The following is a 21,910-nucleotide window of genomic DNA, read 5'->3' on the forward strand; positions in this document are numbered from 1 at the left end:
TAATTAATATTTTCTTTTAAAATACTTAAGCATATTATATTTATTATAAAATAAAAATCTATTATCAATTAACAATTTAATATCTGAAATTAAATAAAAAATCATAAAATAAAGATTTTATGATTAAAATTGAAATAAAATTATTTATTTAATTAATTAATTACTATATAGTGAATCCAGGAATTAAATTCTATCTTTTCATAATAACTTAAAGTTCTTCTATATTAAAAAGTTTATTTTAGAATTATTTTAAAAAATATAATCTAAAAAATATTTATGAGATCATATCATAAATTGTGATGAAATTTATATTTCTTAAGATAAATAAATAAGTGATTATGCAATTGATTTAGCTTACAAATACATCCTTCTTTAAGTGGCTAAAACGATTAACTATAAAAATTACTCAATCCGATATCCAATCTCTTTCAGTAGGATACAGATACTTTTTTGCATGATTTGGTACTATAAATATATTAAAAACATATTTTATAATAAAATTCCTCAAAATATTAAAATTAATTTTAGAGAATACAGGTCTTATTATTATAAAAATGTATTTTAAAAATTGAATTGATGAAATATTGGGTATAAATGTTATTATTTTGTTTATTTGATGAATTAAATAAATTTAGTTATTAAGGTTACTATAAAAATTAAAATATAAATAAATAATAAATAAAAATTTAAATGCTAATTAATACAATTTTTATTTTTAAATAATTGTCTTAAATTATTAATAATCATTTAAAATAAATAAAATACTTTTGCAAGTTTTTAGTCAAATATAAGTAAGTGATCAGAAAATTAATTATCAATTTTTTTTATTTAATATTTACAAAAATAAATAAATAAAATGGGTTCTTTGTTTTCAAAAAAAAAGATTTAGTTGTAAAAGTAAAATGAATAAGTTTGTGAATAAATAAAGGTATTTTCTAAAATTTGTAAGGCTGAATTTAAATTTTTATGAATAAAAAGGTGATTTAGCCAAATTATTAATTATTTAGTTCATCATATTTACACTTAGATTACGAGTAAAAAAATAAGTTTTTTGCATCGCTTGAGTTATTTAAAATTTAAAATATTTAGGAACAAAAATATTAATAAAAATAATATATCTTTTGTTGCAAATATGTTAAAGGAATTTTAAAACATAGAGACTTTAATACTTAATTTCGAGTAATTTTAAATACTTTGGTTTAATATTTACATTTTTTATTGAATTAATTAGTTAAAATTAAATTAATGAGCAAGGAATAGCTGATATTGGAAATGCTATTTAATCATGCTAAAACCTAAAAAAATTACTTATTGATCTCTTGTAATTTTAATTAATCTTAAATAAATACTAAAATAAATAAGTGGAAATTACTTAGGAGATTTAGGATCTATCACTTTAGGAGCTTAATTAAGCTATTTAAAAAATATGACATCTCTAAATTTAAATTTGAGGTAAAAAGGTTGATTAGTTAATAGATATTTTTTTCAATTTGTGATAATTCAATTTATATTTTGTTAGTGCTGTAAATTAAATAAAATTGAACATTAAATTTGATTTATTATTTTTAAATTTAAAGATATAACTAGATAAATGATGAAGGAGCATTAGGAATAATTGTAGGAATCTCTTAATTAACAAATCTTAAAGATTTGGTTTTAATGTTGAAGTAAAATAATTTAACATAAAAATATAAGCTAAGCTGACTTTATTTTTTTACAGTGATAACATTATTAGTGACGAAGGTGCATTAAATATAGGTACAAAATTAGCTTTTTGCTAAAATCTTACAAAACTAAAATTAGATTTAAAGTAAAATTTGTTTTTGAAGTTAATCAAATAATTAATTTCTGTCAAAAAGTACGAATTATATAAGTGATTCTGGAGCATCCAATCTTGGAGATGGGCTAGGATAATGTTAAGTCTTAAGTATTTTAGAGCTTAATTTAAGGTAAAAATTAAATCTATAATATAGTTTATAACTAAATATAGACATAATAGATTATTTTTGATAAAATAAAAAATTTATTTTACAATTAAAAAAAAATATTTAATTAATTTAAAATCACTTTTTAAATAGAAATTTAAATATTTTATTTAAATATGTTTATTAATTTAATTCTGCTTAGATGTAATAAAATTCAAGATTGTGGAGGTTTTAACTTATCTAAAAAATTAGCTAATTGTAAAAATTTAACACATTTAGAACTAAATTTGAGGTAAAATATAAATTAAATATAAAAAATTACAATCAATAAAATAAAATTTATTTTAAAAATAAATAAACTTTTTTTAAGCTAAAATACAATCAGCATGCAGATAGAGCAATATTTTTAAGGGTTTGATTAGTTAAATAAGTTGAAAACCTTGATTTTGGATTTAAAGTAAATAATTTTCTGATCTCTTTTCACTAAAAATAAATAATTAATGATTCTGAATATTTAAAAAGAGAGAACTGTTTGGAAGATATAGGAATTTAAAATTTAAGCTTGTCCATATCATAATTTAAAAGTATAGAAAAAATCTAATTAAATTTAAAGTAAAATTAAACATTTTTATTTTTTATTCTATTTCTATTTTGCTATTGTTTGTTTGTTTCAATTTTGATTAATCTAAACTAGATAAATATCTTAATAATAAATTAATATTATTCACTTAATTAAATATAACAGTAGAAACCTTATAGATAAAATATCTGATTTAGGAGTGGGATTAGCTTAATGTGACAATCTTACCAGTATCCATCTTGAGTTAAAGTAAATCCTTATCTAAAAAGATACTCATCAGGAAGAAATTCTTTATAATTAATTAATTATTAAATTTTTTAAAATAGTAAAAATAAAATCACTTCAGATGGTTTTTTTGGATTATTTAGTAAGTTAGTGAAGAAGTAAAACTTAGCAGAGTTGAATATAAATTTGAAGTAATTAAGTTAATAAAGAGAATAATTTTTATCTTTATATTGACTGTTGTAAAAATTCTAATTTATTGTAAATTTAAATATAAAGTGAAAACAAGCTCCGAGATAATTCATTAACAACTCTATAAACTTAATAAGAAATAAACACTAATTTAGTAAACTTGATACTAAATTTATAGTAAAAATTACGCCTAATATTTCTTTAAAATATTTAAATAAATTTGTTTATTAATAAACATTAAAATAAATATATTTATTTTAGATTCAATAGATTGTTCTCTAAAAATTCTTAATTATTATTCAAAACTCTTGCTTACCTTTCTAGTTTATCAGAATTGAATATTGATTTATAGTAAATATAATTTTTTTTATGGCTAATATTATGGTTTTTTAACTTCTTTAATTAATAAGCAATAATCAGATAGGAGACGAAGGTACTTGCTATTTGGCTGAAGGATTAGAAAAATTTTAGAAACTTGAAACTCTCATTTTAAACTTATAGTAAATTTAATCTTACATAAATTAAAGTTATTTTTTTATTTAATTAATTATTAGAGAAAATAAAATTAGTGATAAGGGAGCTTCTTAATTAGGTTTAAAACTAGCTAGTTGCAAATAATTAAAAATTTTATCAATAAATATCAGGTAAATTTATTTAATTTTTTTATTTTATCAAATTTAGTTTATTTAACTTTGTAGTTTTTAATAAGAAAAATATAGTAAATTCTTTATTAATTAAACAGTTAAAACACAATTGGTATTGAGGATAAATTTTTAATGGTGGAAGGATTAGCTAAGTGTAGAAAACTAGAAGTTTTAAAACTGAATTTCAAGTAAATTTATTTGACTTTATTTTTTTAAATATTAAATTTTAATTAAATTTTTAAAGAGATAATTGTTTACAAAATGAAAAAGTCTTTACATTATAATATTTAATCAAAGAATTAAGATTTTTGAAAATCCTTGACATAGATTTAAAGTAAAAAATTTTATATTCATATTTATTTATCTATTGTATATATGCTAATGTTATTAATTAGTAAAAATAGCATATTTGAAAGCCTCATCATTACTTTGCTCGAATATGTTTAAAATTGCTAATATCTAAGAATATTGAAGATAGGATCTGGGTATTTATTAATTTTTTTTCAAATTAATTAACTAAATTAAAATACTGTCAATTTTCATTAATTAATAGACCCAAAGCAACCCTTTTAAATTTATTTTAAGGATATTATAACTAATAATCTAAAATTTTTGTATTAATTAAATGGAGCTTTAATTTATGAGGATTGATAGTATATTTATTAGGATTAATATTAAATAATTTAATTATTAAAACAATTATTTTATTTTTGTAAAGATCTCTTAGTCTTGAAAAAGGTGCTTTATTAAGAAGAATATTAAAATGCAAGAGACTAACTTAGTTTTACTTAAATTTTTGATTATAGATAAAGAAGAAGATGATTATATTATAATTATTAATTAATATTAAATTGGTATATTTATCATTTTATACTCATTCAAAATATTCAATATTTTTATGAATAAATTATCAAAATCATAATGAAAAATATAAAATAAATACAATTAAAATTATATTAAATCATTTTTAAATTAAAAATTGTCTAAAGTTAAAAAAGAAACCAACCAACCTTTATTTAATATTTGTAAAATGAATAAAAATTCCACAACTTAAATAAGGATAAAAATAAATTTGTATTGAAAAATAAATAATTCAACTAAGTTTTTTTATATCATTTTTGGTCATATTCAATAATTTTAGAGTTATTTGTGAAAGATTGCTATTATTTTCCATTGGAATAATATCTTCTTTAAGCTTTTTGAAAGAGTTAACCAGACTTTCTTATTAATGATTTTGGAATCTACTATTTAGTTTTGCAGCATCATAGATTTTATTTTACTTGATTAGATCTATGATATTATATACAATTAAATCATCTATTGATTTATGAACGCATAATCTGTAGCAATCTATTTGCAGGTCGAGATATTAATTAAACTCGACTTCGTTTTTGTAGTTTTTCAAGGGCGATTAGCTTAAAGTCTCTTCTTGTTCTTATTTTTTTTTAACAATTTTGAAAAGGGCCTCATCGAATAGTTCATGAAATAATTCACTTTTCTTTTTAAATGAAGCTGCTCCAATGTATTAAAGGATAAATCCATATAAAAGTGGTTATTATATTTAATTTTTATTTTCTTCTAAGGTATTTATTATTTACTCTACTTGCTTTTCTTACAATTAAGTACCAAACAAATTATATGATGAGATCAAAACTTAGTTTAATACATTATCTATAATGTCAATGTCTTCAAAAGAAAGAAATTGCTTCACTAGTAAAGGAATTAAAACATTTGGTTATAAGTGCTCTGCGCAACTAAGTATTAGATCTTGTAAGAGTGAAGTATTTTGCAGATACATTACAAGATATTTTAATTTAATTATATCAACTACTGTAGAAGATTAATTGATCTTTGAGATAATTTCCCTTAGACTTCTTTCTATGAAATAACTTGCATTTTTTGTATTTTAAATTAAAGCCATTTTTAGTTGGTTAGTAGTCTATGAATCTTGTAATAGCAGTCCCATTCTAAGTACAGCTGAAAGTTGAGTAAGAATATTGTTTTGTTCTTATGTAAGAACAATGTAATCCTTAGTTGAAATCAAGACTAAATTAATTGAATCGTTTGAATTTTAAGCTAATATAAGTTATACCATAACATCAAATATTATTTCGCATACATTTTCCATATTGTATTAGATTCTTTCAAGCAGTTGAATTAGTTATTTTCTCAATGGAGCTTAAGTGCAGAAATTTTAAATGCTATTTTCTAAGGTTTAATTTACAATATCTACAAACTCAGTTTTGAATTCAACGCTAGTATTCTAATAGAAGCTTATAATGTCTGTGAATTTTTAATGAATAAACTCAGTAACTAAATATTTACACTCAGAGCAATCAAGTAGATTTGTTGATTCTTGATTTAAAAGAGTTTCGAAATATTTCCATATGCAAGTCTTATCAGAAACAGAGTCGCCATCCTTAGAACTTTCTATTTGTCTGGTCATTCTCAGATAAAGGCTTTCACTCATTTGCTTTCTGCTTGTATTTTATTCTAATTAATAGCTGCTGCTATTGTATTTTGTATACGTTAGAGAGGTCTCAATAAGTTTCTTTTCTCTTTCACTAAGCAAGTGTATTAGCAAACGGTATTTTCTTAGCTTTAGAGGATCCTATTCAGTCTTTTTCGAGATCTTCTAAATTTAAGATTAAATAAATTCAATACTAGCTATTCTGTCAATCATAATTTCTATTATTTCTCTTCTATGAAGTTATTATCCACCATATTTTGATGATCCATTAATGTCATCTTTACCTTATTTTATGTTGTAAAATTCTTCATCCTCAGACTCAAATAATCTTTCATCTTAATCATTTCCGAGTTGATCATTTCTTTCATCTTCATTTATTTTCTTGTCTTTGATTTGAAGCAGCTTTTTAGTGAAAAGATAATAAACTAGGCTGTCTGCGCCTTCTATGAAGTAGCCTAGCACATGAGCAAGCACGAAAACGTTATATTCTTCTAAATCTTATCTTATTTCATATTTATTGATTTATTTTAGTGTCTATACAACTCTTTCAGAATGTTCACCCTTACTGAGTATTTTCCTATTCTCTTCTGCTGGATCTCTAATCTTAATAATGTTGTTGCTGGCTAAACTGTTAGAGATTGTTTAAGGTCCTTCCTTGCATTTAAAAATTTGCTCGAATTTAACATACTTAGACATATCGACTTCGCAAGAAACATTATTAAGCGATTTAAGCAATTAAAAGGCTTTTCTATCAACAATTCTATCAAATAAATCTTTATTTTCACCATGAATTCTATCAAGCAACTCAATCAAGGCCTTTAAATGCTTGGATCTTTCGTGAATTTTTCTGAAGCAGTCAATCCACCCTTGATCAATCTGTTACTGATTTTTATTCTAGCTTTGCTATTCAGACTTATTCAAGACAGTTATCTTCCTCCATAATTCCATGGCTTTTTCAATGTTATTATTTCTCAATTCGCAAACAATTGAAGAAATCAAAAGTTCTTTTGTGTTAAAATCTTCCATTCTAAAAATATCAGGCTCCTTTTCAAAAATATCCAGGTTACCACTCTCCTATATCATCTATCCAATAATAGTATTTCTAAAGGCTTTCTCAAACAAGAATTTGTGCTCAGTTTCTTTTATATTATTTCAATATAATTTTAAAAAATTAAAATAAATTATTAATTAATTCATTTACCTTTTGTGATGTATTTTTGGAAGTATGAAAGCTAATTGATTAAAATGAATGATTCAAAGAATCTCTCAAATATTTTTCTATTAACATCATTTTTTTAATATTTTTCATTCAAATAAGGGATAAATCCTTCTTTCAATTACTATTTAGTAATTTCATTGTAAAATATAGAGCTATTTGGAGTTTCGCAAAGTCTAAATATACAGATTCTAATCATTTACTTGACCAAGAAGAAAGTATCTAAGCTTATAAAATAGTTTTTCAAGAGTTTCATTATGATGTCACTTATAAGCGCGAGATCGAAGTATTACTTATTCAAAGCAAGTAAGTAAAATGCTTGAGATGGTGGATCTCTAGTTAACAATTTAAAAAACAGATCCATCTATCTTCTTCTGTTTTAAATTTAGCTTTATTCAGAATTTGATTCATCTTCTTCATCGTCATCAGATTTAATATGATTTAAATTATACTTTTTATCACTTACTAAAGATATCAGCTCATCATATAGCTTGTGAAGAAGTTCTTTAACTTCCTTTTCGTTTTACTATAGACTCAATTTGCTATCATTTTAAAATATCTGTGTGCTAAGAATTCTAATATTTGAACCTTTCTTTTACAATTTATCTTTAAGATATTATAGTGGGTTACCAAAGAACCCCCATGAAGAGGAAGAAGATTGCTACTATTTAGGCTTTTCAGCTGGTAGAGGAGCTTTTATATTAGTTTGAGAGTTATTTGCAGATAATTTATCCTCGTTTTCTTCTTTTATTTCTGGTAATGATGTGTTGTTTTCCTTATTGGTCGATATGATCGATTTTTAAGAAGGCTTTTCTCCTTAAACCTCCTTTTCCTTCTATGGCTGCTGTGAGATAATTTTACTTTAATGAATAACTGAAACGATTTCCATCATCAATTTTTCATCTTAACATTCCAATAAACCTAGCTATGTGAATCTCTTTCTTTGGTCAGTACTCAAACCCTCAAATTCAGTAATTAAGTAATAACATAAGTCAGACACATATGAAGATTTTTCTTTTTTGAGAATTTCAATAACTTCAACAATTTTTTCAACATTCTCAAGATTCAAAGCATAATCTCTCAAAAAGAGCTAGAATTCATGCTCTCTAAAAGGTACATATTCTTCGTCAGGTTTATCAAACAGTGTAAAATATTTGTGAAGTGAGTAAAAATCTACCCTTTCTAAATCGTGTATTCTTTGAGGTTGGAGGAATATTTCAAGTATTTCTCTTAAGAAAGTGAATTTCTCCTTCTTTCTTAAATCTGGTAAGTTATAAATTAATCCGATTGGAGGATCAAGAAGTAAGCATGCTAAATCGAAGAAAGCTTTTTCCTAAGTTCTAGTTGGATTTTCGAGTTTAAGCAATGTAAAATGCTCAAAAATATATCTTTTAATCTATTCATCAATCCTGTGTTTTTTAAATGTATTTCTAATGTTAAGTAAAATAATTCTATCAACATCTTCTAGTGATAAAGTAGTAGAAGATTGAACATCTCTAAATTGATCAAACTTGCTGAATTCGAGTAACTTAGTTAATAGTTTTCCCTCAGACTCACCTTTCTTTAGAATTTTATTAAACAAATTTTCCTAGATGAAGTTCAAAAGAGTTCTCATATGCGTAATTTTTCTAATATCGATAATATTTAGTGATCTATCTAAAGCTACTTATTTATTTTTATCACTAACCTTATTGTAAAAGTATTTCTCAATAATCTCATCAACAATACTATGAGCTCTTTTTATAATGTCTTAATTGCTTGTTCCTTCTTTTTAATTATTTTTAGAAGCCTCTTCTTTAGTTTTATCTTCATCTTATTTTTGTTGTTCCTCCTCTTTTCTATTTTCATCAAAATTAACAAACTATTCAAGATAACCTATATTCTTGTTAATACCAAAATTATAGATCAATCTTGACATATTTGAGTACAATTATATTTTTTCTTTTTAAGACTTATCTTTCAAAATATCAACGTATTCTTCTAAATATTCGTTATGCTCAAAATTAAGTTTTTCACAAATAAAATCAAATAAATTTTAAAAGATATCGTTTCTACTGACTTCATCAAATTCCTATTTTTAATAACATAAATTTAAATTCAGAAATGTTTTTCTTATTCAGTTTATTATTTTATTTATGTTTTTTAATGAAACATAAAGAAATTAATTAATAAAGACTATTTTTTTAAATACCTTTTATACACATTTGAATACTTCGTGGAAGATATGGGGAGTGCATTCTTAGCGGTGAATGAATTTTCTTAGTATTTTTAAAAATTTATCTGGTTTTTTAGAGTATTCAGTGAACAATTTCATGGTTTTGTGACAAAGTATTATAGCTGGGTTGGTAGGATTGTTAGAAATTATCTAACATAATTTTTAAAGAGTTTTTTATTACTTAAATTCATTGTAATCTATGTCAATTAAATTATTTTCATAAAGAAGAACACTGTAAAGAGATAGATTAATATATTCTTTCTTCAGCACTTCGCTATCAGCAAAACCTTTATCTTTCATAGCGGCTTCGAGACAAAGCAAAGAGAAATCTACTTCGCCATATAAAGTAGTAAATTATTTTACTAATTTCATGTAAGTATCGGCTTGCTAAAGACTCTCTTTTATTGTTTTTAAATGTTCAATACCATCAACAGTAGAATAAATGAACTTTTTAGAATATTGGTCTCTTTTCGAAATAAAATTTGGGATGACATTGTTTTCTACTTCGCTCTGCTCTGTGTAAGCTGCACAATTTTTTGCATAGACTTTACAAAATAGTGTCTCTTCTGAATCTTTATCCCATAGATTCCATAACTTAATCTCAGATTCATTAATATTGATAAAATTAGAATCATTCTCTTATGACAATATTTCGTTTAACTTTTACTATTCAAGTGGAAGTAAGAAATCCATCTTCATAAACATAGTTTTCATGGGCATTTCTCTCAACTCTCTTCTTATTTCGTAAAAGAGTGTATAATAATTATTAAGAATTTCTCTTTTGAAAACTGCTACAAACTCCTATAAATTAAGATCTGATTTCTTCTACAATACGAGTAAAAATAGCTCTTATAAAGTCATGTTTTTCCATATTTTATTGAACTCATTTAAATCGATTTCTATGTTATCTTAATCTAAGTAAATCACAACCATTTTTTAATAAGCAAAAAGCAATTGTGCTATTTTAGCCAGTCTTTTCTCAATATTTTCGAACTTTTAATGATACTCTGGTGTACTATATCTATTTAATTAATTATTCATACATTTTTAAATATCCTTTCAGTTAATTTATTATAAGTGAAAATTAAATTTACACGCAAGAAAATTAGTTTTTGGCAAACACTTCCATCATGTGACGTAAAACATTTTTAATTTCAGAAACTTTCAGCTTTTTCTCATTTACAAGTGATTTTAATTCTTATTTCAAGTACTTATAATCTCTAACACCTAATAAATCGCTTGTGCTTCTCAATTCAATAGATCTAGAATCTATCAAGTACTTCTAAACATCAATATATGTTTTCTTACTTTATTCCCAACTAATCATAAACTCTATTTCCTAAATTTTAAAAAGAATTAATTAATATTAAAATCTTCAAAAATTAAAAATCTATTTTAATTTATTTTAAAACTATAATGGGAATTAAATAAAAAGATTTTTAAACATTTAACTGCCTCATACATAAAAATAACTAAAATTGTTAAAATTATAAATGATAATAAATATCTCTCATCATTCATAAAATATAAAAAAATAAAGCTAAAATCAAAGCAGGTAAATCTAAATTATAAAAACCTATTCTAATTATTTATTTTTTAGTATTTCAATATAAAATTTTGAAACATTTGAAACAATTTATTTATTTTAATAAAGTATAAATTAAGCTTCAAACTAATTTACATTTGTAAAGCCAAACTGTTTCATGGTTTATTCTGTATCAAGACCTTCTTGAATAAGATATCTTAGTTTTTCTTTAGGAGTAACAATCTTCATTTTATAGATACTGAATATGATATTTTCACTTATTTTTTATTATTTTTACTTTTATTTTAATTCTTTCTTTTCATTCTTCTTCTCTCTGTTTCTGACTTCGTTTGATTTTTCTTCTTCTTCTTCTTAATCGCTTTCATCTTATTCTAGATCATCTTCATCTTCATTGTATAATGGCTCTTAAACTAAAAAATAATATTCGAACCCATGCTATAATCTTATTTATTCAATTGCAACGACATAGTCTCCTATAAAAGGAAGATCGAATTGTTCTTATATATCAACACAGCTTTAAGCAGAGTGGAAAAAAGAAGAGGCTGACTAATGAAGAACAGATTCATAAGAACCACTATCGTTAAATGTGCTTATTTCGCATTTGTTGTCTTCCTTGACTCCTACTATTATGTTATTGCTTATATCGAAATTCAACCTTATTTTATTATGAGCTGCTTTATCTAAGATAAAAGAACCATCTTTATAGCCAAATACCAACAAGAAAGATTTTCCTTGACAAACTAATGCTATTCTGTTTTTTCCGTTTTACATTTAAGGTAAAATATATGCCTCTTCTATTTCTTTGATTACTTCAAATTCTTTTAAATCCAAACGATGGGAGTATGATTTAGCGAAAAAACCGTTATTTGTTAGACTGGGATTGCATTCATAGATTGTTATAACAACAGCACTTTTTAGTTGCATCGTTTTACTATTAAATGAAAAGCTTGATTCCTTCTACTTGTCATTTTTATTTTATTTTTGATAATCTGAGGCAAAATTGGCTTACCAACGAATCAAAATGACACGTTGCTTATGATAAAACATGAAATTACGCTCTTTTTCAAATATAATTCTATTGTCATCTATGTATGCTTATGCCTTAATTACTACTTTACCTTCCATAAATCTAACTAATAATAAATAATTTTTAGAACTTCTGACTATGAATCCATTTCGGACATTTTAATCTTGGGAATCCTCAACATTGCCACAAACCTAAGTGATTTCGTCTTTGAGATTGAATACATCTAATTCATTAAAATACTATTGATGCTAGCTCCATTAGAAACAAATGAGCTTTTTTCCTATTCCAAATAGCAATTACTCTGTATTAAATGCAAAGCATCTATAAACATTACAATCTTCTTCTAACTAAATTTCCTAAATCTTTCTTGCCCTTGAATTTATGTTTGTAGGCATTAAATACAGCTCAGCCTTTCTATAAGAATGTATAATCATAATATTTTTTTCTTTAATATAATCCATTTTTTTGATATAAGCTTCATCATCTTTTAGCTCATCATCTTCCTCTTCCTAATTTTATTCGCTATTGCTCTGGTGACTTTTTTGACACTTTTTAAATTCATCATGTTAGTGTTCATCATCTTCATCATCTATATCACTACCTAATCTAGAATTACTTTTATTTGTACTTTTGGTAGAATTCAAATCTTCATCTGCTTTTACTTTATTTCTTTTCTTACATAATGTCTGCTTGAATGACATTATCTTTTTAATAAACCCTTAATTCTTATCAACAGCTTTAGGAATCCATGGTTCTACAATAATGTGACTCTTCTCTTAGTCATCTATGATACCTGCCAACTGCTTTTCTATCATTTCTACTTTAATCTCTATTAAAATTCCTTTTGATTGGCCAATTATTATCTTAAAATTTTAGTATAATTTTTTTACTTGCTTCTTTAAATTTTTATGACACTCAAATAAATAAGTTTTTACTTATATGTTTGATTCTTTTTAATTATTTTGTTAATCTTCTGCATTCAAATCTAAATAACAAATTAAACGATCTATTCTTCTCCTTTATTCTTTAGTCTTTTAAATTTCTAACATAATAACATGATATTAAAAAGCAAGCAAACAAACAAATGTTGATTTAATATCGATTAACTTCAATAAATAGATTTCTAATAAAAATTTTCTATTATTTAAATTTATCAACTAAATTAAAGATGAATTCAAATTAGACCTATTCCTTTAAAATTTGAAGCGGTTTTTTAAATGTTTTTAAGTATAAAATCAGCAAGTTTTCAACAATGCTGCCCTACCTACTATCCATATTAACATATAAAAGCAACCTTTAAATTTTATGTTTTTACTTAAATGAAATAATTTTACATATAAAAATTAAATTGTTCATAAAAAAAGTAAAACCTATATTTTTGATAGCAAGGATAGCAATAATGACAACTGAGTGAAAAAATTTTAATTTTTTTTTGAAAGAAAAATAAAAATAATTTCTAATTTTTTTTTGATCTTATGAGTTTCATTTTCATATTCATTTTAATGTTCTTTATTGATTTGATTTATCATAAAATTCATAATATATAAATAAAATAAAATAATAAAATCAAAACTATTTTTCCAATTTTATTCTTGCATTTTAATAAAATGTCAAAATTTTTTTCAATTGTTAAAAAAAATAAATTTATATATTTATTAGAAATAAAATTTTACTCTAAAATGAATGTTCTAATCAATAAGATTAGCTACTTTATTTATTATTTAAACTAACAAAAATAAAACAAAATGGAGACTTCACTCTTCTCATAAATTAGTATAAAACCAATACTTATTTATAATCTCTTTTTTTAAACAATTTATAACAAATTCTGTCATTAATCATATTTTTAAATATTAAAATTTATATTAAAAACTTTCTATATATTATTATTTATTGTTAAAAAAAATTAAATTGTAAATAAACTTAAAGTTATATTATTATTTTTTAAGCTGTTGTTTAGAGTTAATATTTATATATATATATATATATACTTAAACGAAAATAAAGGATATTATTTTTCTCTTTATTAAAAAATCCTAAAATCATAAAAAAATTATTATTTTGATTTTCATTAGAAATAATCTTACTGATAACTAACTAACTATATTAATAATATTAGAATAGAGTCAAATAAAAAAATAAATATATTCACTAATCGTCTAAAAATTTAGAATTTGAGTAAAAAAATTGAAGGGAATCAATTTATGATATAAAGGATAAAACTTTCATAGAACAATTAAAATATGTTTTTAGGAATATTTATATTAACTTTATATAATTACACTTGGAATTAAGTTGATAAAACATATATCAACTTACACGCGTATTCTACATATAGCTTTTATTAAAATTTATGCTTAACTTTAATATCAAAAATACATACATAAATAAACAAATATTATTAATAATTTACTATAGCTATAACAATTGGATTACTTTCAAATGAAATTCAAAATCAATATAAAATATAATCAACACATTTATTTTTATTATCATATTTATAAAATTATCTATGAGATTTTTATGGGATTTTCAAATACTTAGTTCATTAAACATATTTTCAAATTTTATTAGATTTTATAGATGCTTAAATATAGTAAGTGATTTCATCAATTGCTGAAATTCTTTCAATAAAAATATTAGCAAAAAATTTCTTATCCATTTTTATTTTTAAAATTTAGTATGAATTTTATAATGCTTAATAAAAAAACTTATAATGAAAATAATATAAAAAAGATTAAATAGTTGTATAAAATATCGTATTAACTTTCATCTATACAACGAAAAAGAGCTTTTCAATAGTTAGAAAGATATTCAAAATATTATTGAGTTACTTTTCATTTATTTTTTACAAAATAGTGCATTATGAATACAAGAACTTTTCAGATAGTTACTGATATATTTAACTATAAATGTCTATTAAGATGAATTTATTACTTACTGATTTCAATGAACTCATTTTTGAATTAAATTTATTTATTTATTAAGCGAAGACAAAAGAGTCTATAATATTTCTAGATGAAAAAATACATATTCCTTAAAATTAACACATTTAGTATTCATTTGTCTTTTTTAATTTGTTAGGTTTCTATTTTATAATTTTTTTTGAATAGCAAGAATTATGCGCAAGTATTTGATCAGTGATGACATAGAAACCCCAAAAGTGCTATCAAATTATATATTGGTTGGATTTCTTTTAATTATATAATTTTTTTTGACAAAACAAATCAAAAGTAAAAAATAAATAAATAAATAAAATAATACAAAAAAGATTTAAAAAGCTAAAGTAAAATTAAATAATAACCAATCATAAATCTACTATAAAATTAATAAAAAAAATAAATATAAATTAAATTTCCAAATATTTTGTCATTAAAATATCCAACAATAAATAAGTGTAGAAATAAATAATTCTAAATAACATAAAATATATGAGAAAGCTTCTATTTGTTCTACTATTTTCTTTGGTTTTTTGTGTTTCTAATTCTCTTCAAAATAAATTTGAGAAGTTTAATGATACTGATTCTACTTTTGTTGAGAGTCTCTCTAACTAGGCATTCAATTTGTCTGATGAGTCAGCACTTTTATTGAACTTTTCATCAGAAAATATTAATTATAACTCTTCTTCTCGCTAGTTAAAGAAATTAATTCACATCTAACGCCATGGGGCTCGTACTTCCGAGCGCGAAGGGATGGAGTTGACTGAAAAAGGAAAAGAATAACTTAGAATTGTAGGACAAAAAATCTTTGAGAAGTATTCTAGTCATGTATAAAATTCCAGTGAATTTTTCTAAAACATCTAAGTTTACTCAACAAACTACAATCGTACAATACAAAGCGCTAAATTTTTTCTTTTGGGATTATATGAAAGTCAGTTTAAACATGAAGAGAAAGACTAAAATTTTGATGAAATATTTATTGATAACCTAAAATCTTTAATATAAATATACAAAACAAACTATAATAGTGATATTCTTTTGAATGGATGGAGGTAAAATGAGTGCATTAAACAAAAAGAGCTAGTAAAAATTCAAATAAATTCTCCCTTTTTTAAATAAATGTTCTCATTCCTTTATCCTATCGTTTCTGATATATCAGCCTTAACAAACACTTAAATAAATACATTTTACGATGCCTACCTTTTATATGATGAAATTATTTCATCTTAAATAGAAGGCAATATCTCTGAACCTCTGTAAATGGTCTTAGCCAATTAAACTCTCTTTAATACTCTTCGATTTATGAATGACTTTTCAGCCATTTATACTTTCTATGGTTCCCCTCTTCAAGTGAAAATAACCACTTAAACCTTAATGTTAAAAATACTCGAAATCTTCTCATCTTCTCCTTATTCTTTGCTATCTCCTTCTTTAACTGTTTTTAGTGCTCATGATATAACTTTAGATGGAATATTTGCTGCTCTAAACCTAACAAATCCTCGTTGTCTGATAGAAAGCTACTATTCAAACGAATTTTCGCATTTAGTTCTTGAATACCCTTACCTCTATACCCCGCTAGAAGTCTGCATATCTTCACCATCTTTTGCTGCAAATATTCAAATAGAGCTATACGATGACAATTCTATTTAGTTTGTCTATAACAACAAAATCTATAATATTCCTTCTCTTTCCTCACTTGAAGAACTTAATAATTTTGTTTAATCTTTCTACTTAGGTATAGACTCATAATTCAGCTGTTCAAGTGAAAGCCATAAAAACTTAAGACACCATCAAGAAGAAATAAAATCATAATTGTGATTTTAATTTGATAATAAATTTTCCAAAATATTTTAAATTCAATTAGCATTAATCAATAAAATTATAAATTCTATCAAATAAATTATCTAAATTATTTCTAATAAATTTTAATATTTGTAAATACATTATTTTTTTTCTATTTGTTTTTAATAAAAATAATTTATTCAAAAAGTATCCCATTGATTGATTAATTATCCATAATTAAATTGTATTCATTTGAAAGAAAATTAAAATAAAATAAAGCATACTTATATAGACAAATATTGCAAGTTTTATTTCTTTAAATATGATTTATTTCTTCAAAATTAATTAATTAGTGTACAAATGGATAGATAATTTAATTTATCTCATTAGTTTTATTATTAATTAGCTTTTCAACATTTTTATTGAGTTTTTCATTTAAAGAAGTTAATAAGGATTTTATAAATTTGATCCTTCATTCATTCAATATTTATTTATATAAATTATAATTAATTTTAAAATAATTTCACATAAAACTGTAATTATAAATAAAACTCTTAATTAAATTAATTAAAGAAATATTTTAAATTAACATTTTTTATTTTAATTAATATTTAGTAAAAGAAGAATAAAGAGCAGAATTAGTTACTTACTTATATAATTCTATACAACATTTTTACTCAACTTTAATTGTTTGTTGTTGCTTGCTCTCTTGCTTCAATTAATTTGATTCTATATTGAATTTTAGAAAGATATCTATTTCCAAGGAGATTGAAAAGGGATTTTAGATTTGCTAAATATAAAAGAATTTTAAAATAATAAAGAAGACATAAGCCATTTATAAATTAATATTTTTAAATTTTAAAAAGAGTAGAAATTTTTATAGATATATTAAATTGTTTCAAGCTTTAACTACTTTAAACAAACAATACACGAGCCACCTTTTTGAATAATAAACTTATTTAGTTAAAATAATTCATATTTTTAATTACTAATATATAAATAATATCAATTTCCTTAACATATGTTTTAATATTTAAAGTGAAAAGAATCATTGAAATTGTTTGCTTTTTTTAATTTTGCACATGTTTTACATATCTTATAAGGAAATTTCATTTTTAATGATTACTAATTTTTTTTCTTATCAATTGAATTTAATATTTCAACATTCTATTATAAAAAATAAATTATATTTCAAAGGAGTGTTTGTTAGTGCGTGCATTATATTGCATTTTGGTTTTCAAATATATTAATTAGATTAGAAGAAATTTATTTATGATTCTGATGAATTTAATCAGAAATTAAATGAAAATAACTATTATAATAAGATTTATTTATTTATTATTTGTTATAGGAATTTTTCTTTTAAATTAAATACCTTCAACTATTAAGCTAAAATTGAAAAATAATAATTAAATTACAAATAAGTTAAGATATCGAAAAAATCTAAATATGAACAAGTTCAATAGTTTTATTTTAATTTTAGCTATTATTTCTATAGCATCATCTAAAAACCTCTTTGATCCTAAAAGCTTAGAAATTATCAGGGATGAAGTTAATGAGAATGGAGAATAAGACTTCTGTTAATATAAAGGAGGTTGGGATGACTCTATTTCTACTTAAAATGGTGATTTTATTGATGTAGGTGAATTTCATGCTTCAGTCGAAGAATATGATAACGGAGAGTATCAAGTCACTGCCAACTATAAAAGAATTTTCTTTAATAGAGTAGAATTAGATGATGACTAATACAATTTGCAAAAGGTTAGTGATTCTGGAGAGTTTATATATGTTGGAAATGTTAAGAATGATGGTCCTGTTACTTAGCTTAGTGTTTCAAACATTGTGAAGAGAAAACTAAGAAAAATAATCTAATATTTTGATTGAAACTATATAAAAGAAATAAGCATAATAATAAATACTTTTATAATTAAAAAGTATCTTATTTACTTAAAGAAAATAAATTAATTAATAAAAAATACTGTAAAGACAAAAATAAATTTTTATATTCTTTTATTTTTATATTTTATTAAATAAATAATAATTATGTTATAAAAGCCCTTAAATATCATACATAGTTGGTCTAATACTCGAAAATTTTTGAGCGTTCGGTCTAATTGATTTTTAGAAAAAAAATAATTTAAATAGAATTAAGATTTAATATTTATCAAACACACTCCCTCCCGTAGAATAGGGTTAAAATAAATAATTCACTAAATTATCAAGTTATATGTTTCAAAGTTTATTTTAATATTTTATTTAAATCATTTAAAAAAATTTTTTAATCTTAAATATTCATCTATTTATAAAAATAACTAAAATAAAAATGAAGACTATCAAAACCATAAAATGCAAAAATATAAACTAAGTAATTTCTCATATCATAACTTTTAAAAGCAAATCAACTTTCTTTATGATAAAAGTTTCTTTCACCTAAGTCTGATTGGTCAAATCAAAACAATTTATATCTGAAATTTTGGTAGTATTTTTTACTAGATTAAATAATTAATAACTGTTTCATAATAGTTTTCAACAAAAGCATTTTCAATAAGATATCATTTTTTTTATTTGTTTTAAAATAAAGCTAAATCTAAATAAGTAATAAGTAAATATTAGACATAAGCTCAGTATTAGTAAGTAATCCAAATCTTGAGAGTTTGATTCTTGATCTAAAGTAAATTAAATTTGTTCTCTTGATAAATGTTTACATTTAAAACAATAAATTACTTTTTAAAAATAGTATTATTAATATTTTTATTTCCAAACAAACAAAATTATTATTTATTAAAAAAAGTCACAATTAAATTGGAAATTAGAGTTTTTAAGATTTAATAAATGGTTTATCAGGCTGTAAAAACCTTAAAAATTTAACACTCAAATTAGAGTAAATAAAAAAAATTAACCAATTTAAATTGATTTATTAGATTTTATTTATCAAATAATTTTTTTATAGGTCAAATAATATTGGTGATCAAGGTTTTAAAGATTTTAAATCTTTAATGTCTAAATGTTTAAGTATTTAAAATATGATCCTTGACTTAAAGTATCTCAACTAATTTATTCTTTTCTTTTACAAATAAATAATTATTATAACAAAGTTACAACTAAATAAGTGACGAAGGGGCTTCTTTTATAGGTTCTGGTTTAACTAATTACTTAGAAATTTAAAAATTATCACTTGATTTTAAGTAAAAAAACTTTTAATAATTTAAAAATAGTTTTTCAATCTTCATCAATCTTGCCAATCTATTTGTCTATTTACTTTAAAAATTCTTTTATTTTAAAGCCTTAATTCTATTGGAAACTAAGGAATTTAAGCATTAGGCTAGGCTATTAGTAGTTGCTCAAATATTCAATCTCTAAAAATAAGTTTATGGTAAATAATTTAATTTTAAATTAAATAGCTTATTTATTTATTTTATTTTATTTAATTAAAGGAATAATAAATTTTAAGGTTCAGCATTAGCTTAATTTTGTGATTAGATGAAGAATTGTTAGAATCTTTAAAAATTATAACTTAATTTAAGGTAAAATTCTTATTTTTAACAGATAAAACTAATTTAATTTTGATATAAATAAATTTATTTACTGTTATATTAATATTAAATATAATTTATAAGAAGATGCAACGTAGATTCAAACACTTTATCTCTAGTTAGTGATTCGTTATCACAAATTAAAAATATATCTGACTTAACTCTCTCCATTGAGTAAATAAATATTAGCTAACATTTTATCAATTCTTTAGAAAAAATTATTGCAATCGAATTATTATTTGAACAATTTATAATGAAGATACTTTTTTAACTACTAATTTTTTTGTACTTATTTTAATAATTTAATTCTAAAGACAAAATGGAATTTGCTAAATTGGGTTATCTTCTTTAGCATCTAAGCTATTATTACTAAACAATCTTTAAAGATTAACACTAGATCTAAGGTAAATTGATATTATTTTAATAACACATAGCTTTTTTTGAGTAAATATTTTCAGAAGCTTTTATCTTTAAAATTAATATTTATTAAAAGTTAAACGCTTATAGGTGAAGCAGGTATTAATAGTTTATGTTAAGCTTTACCTAATTATTAAAAGCTTTCTTACCTAACACTCACCTTGATGTAAAATTCTAATGATTTTATTTAGTTAATTATTTAAAATATAATAAATAAATAATAAAATAATTTTTTTCATATCTTAACAGCTCTAACAACCTAAATACTTAGTGTGCTATTGATTTAGGTATTTCTTTGGAAAACTGTAAAAATCTATAGGCGATATATCTAAACCTTTAGTAATACTATTAAGGATTTATTAGAAAATATTTATTAAGTTAGTTAATTTTAAATTAAAAATAACCAATATTTTTCATTATTAGTTCTAATAATATCAATGATGAAGGAGCAAAAGCATTAATTTCTTCACTTAAAAATTGTGAGAAACTTAAAGATTTGTTTTTAACACTTGCGTAAAAATAAATAAACTATGAAAATAAATACTCTATTTAAAATTATTTTAAAATGGTAATTTATAAGGTAATGCAATCTAAATGACTCATGCATCCCTTATATTGGCTCTGATTTAAAAAAATTTTAATCCCTTAACATTTTGGCAATCTGTTTATTGTATAAATTTTATCTCTTTTTTTAATTCAATTTATTTTAATACATTTAAATTTTGAGGGCCTCTAAAATAAAGCTAGTTAATTAATTATTTATTTGATAATTTAATATAGATTTAACAATTTAAATATGCAATCCTAGATAATATTAAAGAATTTTGTTCATAAGATGCCAAGGCTGATATCAAATATTCTATAGTTTTGAAGAAAGATTCTTAAATAAATAAATAACTATTCATGAATTTTAAAAATTCTTATCTTTATGTTCCTAAAAATAAATTAAAAATACAAACAAGTAAAACAGTTTGTTTGTTAAAATTAAATTTTTTTGTTAAAAACTAAAGAAGGAAGTCTACACTAAATGTAAAAAAATATATTTATGTTTAATTAAAATATTTCATCTTTAATTTATCTTTTTTTTTACTTATTTAAAAAAGAAATATAATTTTATTTTTTTATTTTATTTACTTTGTCTTTGAATTTATTTATTAGCAAGTTTGATTTTAATTGGTTTGTAAAAATAATGATTTGAAATA

At 22.1% G+C, this 21,910-nt stretch overlaps 5 protein-coding genes across 5 annotated transcripts; 4 read left to right on the top strand and 1 right to left on the bottom strand. All coding sequences in view use genetic code 6, as the record gives it.

Annotated features, from left to right (window-relative positions):
* Positions 1 to 856: 856 nt before the first annotated feature.
* On the top strand, positions 857 to 4,363 carry TTHERM_00123580 (kinase domain protein; the record flags this gene model as incomplete). The annotated part of the gene is made up of 21 exons (XM_001010855.2): positions 857 to 928; positions 979 to 1,034; positions 1,090 to 1,179; positions 1,232 to 1,321; positions 1,363 to 1,452; positions 1,578 to 1,667; positions 1,721 to 1,810; positions 1,860 to 1,949; positions 2,128 to 2,217; positions 2,296 to 2,382; positions 2,448 to 2,537; positions 2,671 to 2,754; positions 2,832 to 2,921; positions 3,007 to 3,096; positions 3,181 to 3,270; positions 3,330 to 3,419; positions 3,474 to 3,563; positions 3,662 to 3,751; positions 3,808 to 3,897; positions 3,959 to 4,048; positions 4,282 to 4,363. The coding sequence occupies 21 exons, from the start codon at positions 857 to 859 to the stop codon at positions 4,361 to 4,363; spliced, it is 1,821 nt and encodes a 606-aa protein (XP_001010855.2).
* Positions 4,364 to 4,656: 293 nt separating this feature from the next.
* Positions 4,657 to 12,852, bottom strand: TTHERM_00123590 (hypothetical protein; the record flags this gene model as incomplete). Its single annotated transcript, XM_001010856.2, has 5 exons — positions 4,657 to 7,172; positions 7,235 to 9,320; positions 9,441 to 10,485; positions 10,559 to 10,803; positions 11,146 to 12,852. The coding sequence occupies 5 exons, from the start codon at positions 12,850 to 12,852 to the stop codon at positions 4,657 to 4,659; spliced, it is 7,599 nt and encodes a 2,532-aa protein (XP_001010856.2).
* A 2,616-nt stretch (positions 12,853 to 15,468) lies between these two features.
* Positions 15,469 to 16,794, top strand: TTHERM_00123600 (histidine phosphatase family (branch 2) protein; the record flags this gene model as incomplete). Its single annotated transcript, XM_001010857.1, has 1 exon — positions 15,469 to 16,794. The coding sequence occupies one exon, from the start codon at positions 15,469 to 15,471 to the stop codon at positions 16,792 to 16,794; it is 1,326 nt and encodes a 441-aa protein (XP_001010857.1).
* Positions 16,795 to 18,207: 1,413 nt separating this feature from the next.
* TTHERM_00123610 (hypothetical protein) lies at positions 18,208 to 18,642 on the top strand (the record flags this gene model as incomplete). Its single annotated transcript, XM_001010858.1, has 1 exon — positions 18,208 to 18,642. The coding sequence occupies one exon, from the start codon at positions 18,208 to 18,210 to the stop codon at positions 18,640 to 18,642; it is 435 nt and encodes a 144-aa protein (XP_001010858.1).
* Positions 18,643 to 19,781: 1,139 nt separating this feature from the next.
* Positions 19,782 to 21,579, top strand: TTHERM_000123619 (cyclic nucleotide-binding domain protein; the record flags this gene model as incomplete). Its single annotated transcript, XM_012796276.1, has 11 exons — positions 19,782 to 19,798; positions 19,854 to 19,943; positions 20,042 to 20,131; positions 20,193 to 20,282; positions 20,376 to 20,465; positions 20,606 to 20,695; positions 20,785 to 20,874; positions 20,958 to 21,047; positions 21,132 to 21,221; positions 21,289 to 21,378; positions 21,489 to 21,579. The coding sequence occupies 11 exons, from the start codon at positions 19,782 to 19,784 to the stop codon at positions 21,577 to 21,579; spliced, it is 918 nt and encodes a 305-aa protein (XP_012651730.1).
* Positions 21,580 to 21,910: the final 331 nt, after the last annotated feature.

Source organism: Tetrahymena thermophila, assembly GCF_000189635.1.
Source record: "Tetrahymena thermophila SB210 genomic scaffold scf_8254752, whole genome shotgun sequence".
Lineage (NCBI taxonomy): Eukaryota > Ciliophora > Oligohymenophorea > Hymenostomatida > Tetrahymenidae > Tetrahymena > Tetrahymena thermophila.